General features: G+C 44.9%; 1 protein-coding gene across 1 annotated transcript in view; it reads right to left on the bottom strand.

Annotated features, from left to right (window-relative positions):
• Window positions 1-5,970: 5,970 nt before the first annotated feature.
• The window catches only part of LOC126284170 (cardioacceleratory peptide receptor-like), a 332,046-nt gene continuing 329,683 nt past the window's right edge, over window positions 5,971-8,333 (bottom strand). The window contains exon 8 of the mRNA XM_049982900.1: window positions 5,971-8,266. Within this exon, the coding sequence (XP_049838857.1) occupies window positions 8,092-8,266 (175 nt within the window). The 3' untranslated portion in view covers window positions 5,971-8,091. The remainder of the gene's footprint in view (window positions 8,267-8,333) is intronic.

Raw genomic sequence — 8,333 nt, 5'->3', positions numbered from 1 at the left:
TGGGGCCTTATTTTGACTGTTTGCCTTGGGTATCGGTATGTTGGTACTATGTTTTTCCCTAAAATATTTGTCCTGAGAATTTTCCAGACATTACCACTATTTCTCCTCTGCCTCTGTTTGTACAGTGGGAGAGACTAAGATTAATCACACTGGTATGCGTAAGGAGATTTGTAGATATTCTATCTTCAAGCTACGATAATCTTGTCTGTGTTCGGATGCGAGAACATGTTTAAATAGACCGAGGACAGAATCTGCCTGAAACTGTCAGAGAAAATTCTCTCTTTACGAAAATAGTTAGTTGTGGTAGTATTTCTTTCCCTTCTTTTTCCTTCTATGTCTTTGTTCTAAGAACACTTCTGCTTAGTTCACCCTGTAATCACGTTTCGCACGATACATATAATGGTTTCCTATTGTTACTTGTACCCAACATGGTGTATATATTTGCTCTCTTTGGTGGCGATATCAATTTAAAAGTTAAGCATTCACGAAATCTGCTTGACTAGTAAATTTCGACATATGATGCAGATATTTATTTTTGTTGTAGATACACCTTCGTACATCATTCACAAAACACACGTCTGACAGTAGGTTTACTTCAGAGCTTTAGCAAATGATAGAATAAATAAATTCAGTTGATAATAGTTATAACATTTGGAAAATTAGAGTGCAAAAGTGAGACTGCTTCACATTTACTTCCAATACAGGCGAACTGAAAGGGATAACAAGTCCTTTATGTGAGCAGACGTTTTGTGTTTCGATATGTCCGACACATCGCTCAAAAACAGAAGATTTTCTTTTATGAGAAGAGAAAGCCGCACTCAACGGATTCCATTTTGCTGATATTTCAGTCGACTGTTGTAAGTAGAAGCAATAAATGCTGCTCTATTACTATGCGCGACATAAGCATTTTCGAGTAATCGAGTTTCGAAGTTCTATGTGCTTGTTGAACACCATACGAGCACGCCATTCGTCGAGCAGCGCCAGCAGTGTGAAGGGCTAAGGTGGCAGACTTCATGTCTGCCCCATACAGCTTTCGACTTTCGTTCGTTCTTTTCCTAATCTTCCACCAAACACTTGTACGACTAAAACGAATCATGTTTCTTCAGAAAGGAATAATAAAAATACTGATGACCAAAGTAGCACATTTGAGATAATATATAACAATGAATAATGATGCAATGTACAATTACCCGACAGGCTAGCCGAGAGCGCTAACGCGCTGTTTCCTGGACTCGGGTAGGCGCGCCGGCCCCGGATCGAATCCGCCCAGCGGATTAATGACGAGAGCCGGTGTGCCGGGAAGCCTGGATGTGATTTTTAGGCGGTTTCCCTCATCCCGCTAGGTGAAAACCGGGTTGGTCATCCATTCCGCCTCAGTTACACGCGTCGCAGACATTTGAAACACGTCTGCACTATTTTACGACTTACACTAGATGCATCCAGTTGCGGTACACTGATTCCGTCCTTGGGGGTACGGGGTGGCGGCAGGAAGGGCATCCAGCCAACTGTAAAACTCACATTGCCAAACACGTTGTAACCACGCTGACCTTGCGTTTGCTGTGGGGCTATGGCGTAAGCGAAAGAAAGAAAGAAATGACGCAATGTAGAATTAATTATCGACACAGTGATGCAAATGTTAAAAAGTGAAGTCATTAAACACATAATTCTTTGGTTTCACTGGTTGGCTGACAGCATTTGGGCTGGAATCTGCCATAAAATCATGAAAATGAAAATCATGAAAAGACTTACACCAGACACATTTAATGAATGTTAATTTCAGGAAGGCACGTCCGATTTTTAATAACGACAAAGGAAAACCACACCTCATTCATATTTACAAAGAATGACCATTCAGATATAATTTTGACTCAAACCAGGCGTATTTCAACGTAGATGAAATTGATTCCACAAGAAAGTGTACACCACAATTTTAAATGTAACGTCTGCAGCGACATCTCTGGTAGTGGTCTCGGGTATGTAATCAGTGTGCTTCTGCACAGTGTACAGATAAACAGTAAGCGATTTGCATTTTAAAAAGACTGCAAAATATCTGAAACGTCACGAGGCAATGTTCCTTGTAAGTCATCTCTTTGGGGCTGGTCTCCTCTTTCAAAAGCTTTTTCTGCGAAGTGTGAAAGGTTGTTTCAACGAACTGTCAAAGACACGGTAAAACAGCAAGTTTGGGTATGTTCCTCTAAACGTGGTTTTGGCGATTTGCACTTGTTTACAGCCAATTGAATTGCTGAAAAAATGTGCAACATTTATCGAAAATGCCTTCTGAGGTTCGTTAAGAAGCTATTTGGTTCGAACGAGGTAAACTGGGTGCTTCAGGAGGATAATGATCCGAAACATCGCAGGCGCCTCTGTACAGCGTGGAAACAAAACAATGGTGTGTCCACGATGGACTGGCCTGCAACGTCTCTGAACGCAAATCCGATCGCAAATGTTTGGTCGTAAATTAAGAGGGAGCTTAAAGGAAAGCCAATATGTACTTTTAAGCAGCTGTCATATAAAATCAGGACGGTAAGGAGATCGTTAACTAGAGAATGTGCAGAAAATCTCTTGAACAGCATGCCAAAAAGGTGCCAAGCTATAGTCTATCACGGCGGTTATTGGATTAACTATTCCTGAACATATCATGAACGTACGACTAGGACTGACAGACAAGTCCGTGGCAGCAGAACATAACATTATCGACGGACACACTGTCGAATTCGAAAAAACGAAGAAGCTCTGCAGCGCCAACGGTTTCTGGGACTCGATCTTCAAAGAGGAAGTGGAGATACGTCTGCACAACAATTTAGGAAACAGGGATAGCGGGTTTCAGCTCAGTGCAGCGTGGAATCCCAGAACTGACAAAATACGTCAGGAACGCTCCGATCTGAAGAAGGCAGCGGCGTACGCAGACAGCTTGGATAGCCACCGGGTGTCGACGCCCCCCCCCCCCCCCCTCCCACCGACGCGGTAACCCCTTCCGGGAGGAAAATGATTGGCCGGCTTACAGAAGCGGACGACGGCCCAGCAGCTATATAGATATGCAGAACACAGCATGAAGGTTCCCCTAGCGCAGAACCGTCAAGTACCTTGGCGTAACCTTGGACTCTCGTCTCACGTGGAAACCCCACGTAGACGAGGTCCACAGGAAGGTCTGCGCCAGAATGTCCATCCTATATCCAATCCTGAACTCAACCAGCTCCCTTCCGTGCCCAGTAGCTGTAAACGTGTACCTGGCCCTGATCCGGCCAGTCATGGAATATGCGTGCCCTGTCTGGGGATATGCGGCGAAGCAGCACCTGGACAACTCCAGAGGCTGCAGAACTGCGCCCTCAGGAGGGCATTGCATTTACCTCTTGGATTCCCCATAGATGACCTGCACGCCTCAGCTGAAATCCCACTCCTGAGGGAGCGTTTCCAGGATCTGGTAAGGGCTTTCTATGAAGGTTCTTCCAGATCAGGAAACGCCCTAGGTCGGTACGACATGTCCCGCGATAAGCACAAGCGCCCTATGACGATCTTCGACGATTAGTCGAAAAGAAAATCCCAATACCCAATCCGTAATCCTGTTCCTTCTCATATAACACCAATCATCTTGCCTACCTCAGGCAAGTATCAGACACAGACATAACAATCATCACAGACACCAAAAAACTATAGAAAAATCACACACACACGTTCACAGGGGAGTAAAAGCCAAAAGGCTACAAACTCCCCCTCACACTTCCCCAAAGAGGGGAAAGTAAAAGATGAGAGCAGGAGCAGCATGAAGGTGCAGTTGACGTGGCTATAAAAGTATACATTGCAAGGCAGGCACAACTGTGTCATGATTCTTCATTATACCTCCACTTTACCTCTCAACGAATGTGCCCCTGTGATTATCATTATTATTATCATTCCTTTCCGAAGAAAATAAGATTCATTGTAGCGATATAAGAGTTTGATGTAACGTTAGAAAAAAAACTATATTCGGATGCAATACCCGGTTTCGCAGATTGTTTTTTTAAAAAATCGAAGTTTCATGTATGCATTTGTGGAGCAAAATAAAAGTGCGACTCATGTGAGATACTGAAAATGTATAACTTTATTTTTGTGAGGCTTAGCAACAGTAGGCCTCCGTTGTTGCAGCAACAGCCTCTCACGTTGATACTTCTCCATGTGGAAAACATAGTCCTTGTATTCGCAGATCAGGTATGCACGTTTCTTATGTGCACACTTGTAAGCCCACAGTGGAACTTCCTTTACATGCCTGGTTCCTGATTAATAAATGAAGACAATCGCGATTTTCTGGTGTAATTTAGGTCGATATCAGCTCTTCTTTAGCTGAAGTCATTGCTCTCTGTTTTCTCCCATTAGGAAAACCAAGCAATGAATCGAACGTTCTTTCGTAGGCTGAGGAGTGCTGTTACGATCTGAAACATACATAGCCCAGGCATTTCTGATGATGTCAACATATGTTGGCATAGTTTTATGTTCAAATACGATGAACTATATGCTCTTGGAGAATTTAATCTTTGATGACGCCGCTGCTCAACGGAGAAAAATTGAAGTAGAGGTAAGTATGAATTACCGAAGCTTCTAAACTGATTATGGGGTGCGGTCAGATCTGAATAAATAATCATATAATGGCAATTAAATGACACCGAAAACTGCAACGTTTGTAAGTAAAAGCCCTGAGCGTGCCACGAGGCATTTTCCACAGTATGTGGAAACTCCACTCGTTACTGTATCAGAGGAGAAACCCCCTACTATAAATTGAATCTCTAAAAAAAAAAGAAAAACTCTTACGTGTCCTTTTTGGAACACATTATCAATAGCATCCCAAAAAAAAGGCTCCAAAAGCACTAAAACACACATATATAATGATAATTTCGGATATTTTTATAAACAATAACTCTGGCAGAGCATTTAAAGTTTTTTTATATATTATTATGTAGAGGTTGCCGCCTTTCCTTTCCTTGTGCATATGCCTACCTACATGCTTTAATTTTGTAGTATCTAAGCCATGAGTTCAGTGTTCCAATATTTTTCGACTGTCTAGTCTGGAGATCATGAGAAAATCAGCGTTGTAAAGCAAGTGCTGACATTTGGATGGCACAATCGATATGGCTAGTCACCTGCAAATCTTTGCTCTACCTTTACTAAGCCTAAGATGTATTGGGGAATAATGTATGGTTTTAATTTTTGTATTTCATGAATTAATATGATTACTAGGCGCTTTTGTGTGGTATTCAAGAGTGTCATATAACTTTGAACCTCGCTTACTCAAAAACTCGTACTAACAGGTCCGGATTTACGGGAGGTGGGAGCTTTTATATTTTCAGATACATAAATTTCCAAATTTTATAGCTGTCTTTCGGAAAAGAAACACACCATCGAGAATGCAATGGAATTTTAGAAATTGCAAGCTGCTTAACACAGAGTTCTTTTCAGTTGCTTGCTTGAGGGCTTCCCGGGATGATGGGCATCCAGATAGGGGGTAAGATGCAGCTTCACAGGCTGACAATACCTGCTCTTAATAACAAGTCCTGCACAGTGAGTCCACCGGTATAACTGGAAAAAATCACATGTAGTTGAGAAGGGCAAGACGGAAAAGGGAAGACACATTTACATGCTTGGGATAGTCATAGTCTCCAAACTTGTGTTCATAATCATATTAGAAATTAAATCAAATGCTGGGAGTACGCTACGATTTTATATAGTATAAATTATGCCATTATCAAAGGGGTGAGAGTTTGTTGCTATTAAGGTTCTTAAATTAACTGCGTGATACATGTACTTCTCAAAGTTTTGGACAAATGCTTTTGAAATGTTATATTTCCCTAAATTGCAGTTTCTTCAAAGTTATGGTAAAGCCATGTTTGAAGGACTCATGTATACAGATTGTTATTATTGCATTAAACCATTTAATTTGTTATTATTATTAGTAATACCGTAGGAATTTGTGGCACGTTAACGACTATTTTGGACGGGGGGGGGGGGGGGGGGCAGTAACAAACTATGACCGAACCCCGAAAACTATTCCGCATGGGCCTGAGCAAGAGGGTTTGACACTGTAAAGAGAGCCGGTTGCAACAATACACTACCACAGCACCTTCTGAACGCTGGTTCCCCGAAAAAGATCGTAACGAGGGACACTTTGGCGAGTAGCTTATTTAACATTTGCCGGAGTGACATCATAGTAAAGACAGTTTGACATGTATAAATACTGGTCGTCTGGCCTTGCAGATCGTCTAATCGGCGGGGCATCGCCTTTCACACTGTCAGCTTCTGCCATGAGGCTGCTCCACTCTCCTCTTGACAGAACTGCAGGCCAGAGGGTCCAGCCACCCACTGATGGGCCGAGGATGTAACCCCTCTCCACCACCACCTCTCCCCCTATGTCTTCCAGCCACAGAGCCAATGAGGGACCTGCCAGCGCGTTGTCGCCAGCGATCCATCTATTACTTCGTGTTGTAGGGCTGTGTCAGTGTACCACATCAATCCTGACGTAGCTCGGTCACTCGCCAGGGAGGTTGACTACTCAAGGTCGCTCCACGTCCCGACTGCATTGACCTATTACAACACTTTGCTCTGTGGACTGGGTGTCGAGGCCCATCTTCCAGCTGCTCCAGATTTGGGCTTGAGTTTATCATTCGAATTATTGTAGTAATAAAGGGATTGTACTGTCTTCGAACAGCTTATGATACCCTGATCTACCATCCTCTGGCAGAACACACCTACACCCTCTTCGTTTGTGTACTAGATCAGCATTACTTACTTACAGGGTGCGCTCTAGTAAAACCGACAAACTGCAGGAATGGATTACTAACTGGAAATGGAGGAAAAAAGATCCAAAGAACATGCATCTAGAAATGCATTGTTGCTATGGTAGATGTGCTGATGGGTGAAAGTTCCCTTGACCATATGCTGAGTGTTCCTTGTATTGCAGGCTGTTTGATTGATGTAGCGTACTGTAGGCAGCAGTATGGTTGGTATTCGTGTCGGGAACAAGCCGACAGGGTGTTTGTGTACGGTCCAGCAGGTGGACACGGTCGAGAGGCAGCATGGGCTAAACCAATACAAGTACCCTCACAGACACCAACCACATAACACAACTTTTCAAACCCTTTTTTGGATCTTTTGTGCATTTCAGGCAGATGAACGAGCAGGGAGAAAGCGAACTGCCCGTACACCAGATTTGAAGCTTGTGCTAGGGTTCGTCTCAATGTCCTGTGGTACCCAGTCCTCTAAACCTCGTGTACGCACAGTCCACCGCCTCCCTGCACGTTCGTCTGTCTGAAAGGACTCATGGCCACATAAACGCCCAAAAAAGGTTTGAAATGTTATTTGATGTGGTTGGTGTCTGTGAGGGTATAGTCGAGTGCCTCTCGACCGTCTCCATCTGCTTGGCGGCATACAAACACCCTCCCGGCTTGTTACCAACATTCAACAGATTACAGCATGTTGAATCGTTCACACAGCCTACATAAGGAACAAATGGCAGGTGGTCAGAGGAACTTTCATTTGTCAGCGGCAATTACCGTGGCAAGGACTAACTGCCCCTGGTAGCTGAGTGGTCAGCGTGACGGAATGTCATACCCAACGGCCGGAGTTCGATTCCCGGCTGGGTCTGAGATTTTCTCCACTCAGGGACTGGGTGTTATGCTGTCCTTATCATCATCATATCATCCCCATCGACACGCAAGTCGCCGAAGTGGTGTCAACTCGAAAGACTTGCACCAGATAAACAGTCTGCCCGAAGGGAGGTCCCAGCCACACCACCATGGCAATGATGCATTTCCGGGTAAACGTTCACGGGTCCTTTTGTCCTCTACTTCCAGTCTGGGACTCGTTCGTGCAGTTTGTCAGCTTTATTAACGTTCACCCTGTATACGATAGTGTGAAAGATGAGTGAAATCTGTGACCCAGCTCGTGTTCGCTGCTCTTGCGACCCGAAATTCATTGCCCAGTGTGCGAAGTTACTCAGAGGCGTCACGAAAGGTGCCAAGCCTGCTCGCGGCGAGGTAGGCGCCCTCAGAAGTGCACCCTGTTGATGGAGCGCCTCGCGTGCTGGGGAGCGCCGGCGGTGGCCGGCTGGGCGCCGTACTCGTGCAGCTAGAGCACGGACGAGAAGTGCACGCTGTTGAGCTGGCGCAGCGAGCCGGCGGCGCGGTGGCGCGGCGCGGGCGCAGAGCTGGTCAGCGTGTCTGCCGTGCTGCTCGTGTTGGTGCTCGTGGTGCTGCGGGCCTGCTGCCGCAGGCAGCTCAGCCACGAGAACGGCGGCATCCTCCTGCAGCACACGACATCGAGGCGCGTCAAATGGTTCAAGTGGCTCTCAGCACTACGGGACTTTACTT

Source organism: Schistocerca gregaria, chromosome 8, assembly GCF_023897955.1.
Source record: "Schistocerca gregaria isolate iqSchGreg1 chromosome 8, iqSchGreg1.2, whole genome shotgun sequence".
NCBI lineage: Eukaryota > Metazoa > Arthropoda > Insecta > Orthoptera > Acrididae > Schistocerca > Schistocerca gregaria.
This window is presented reverse-complemented; position numbering and strand designations above follow the sequence as displayed.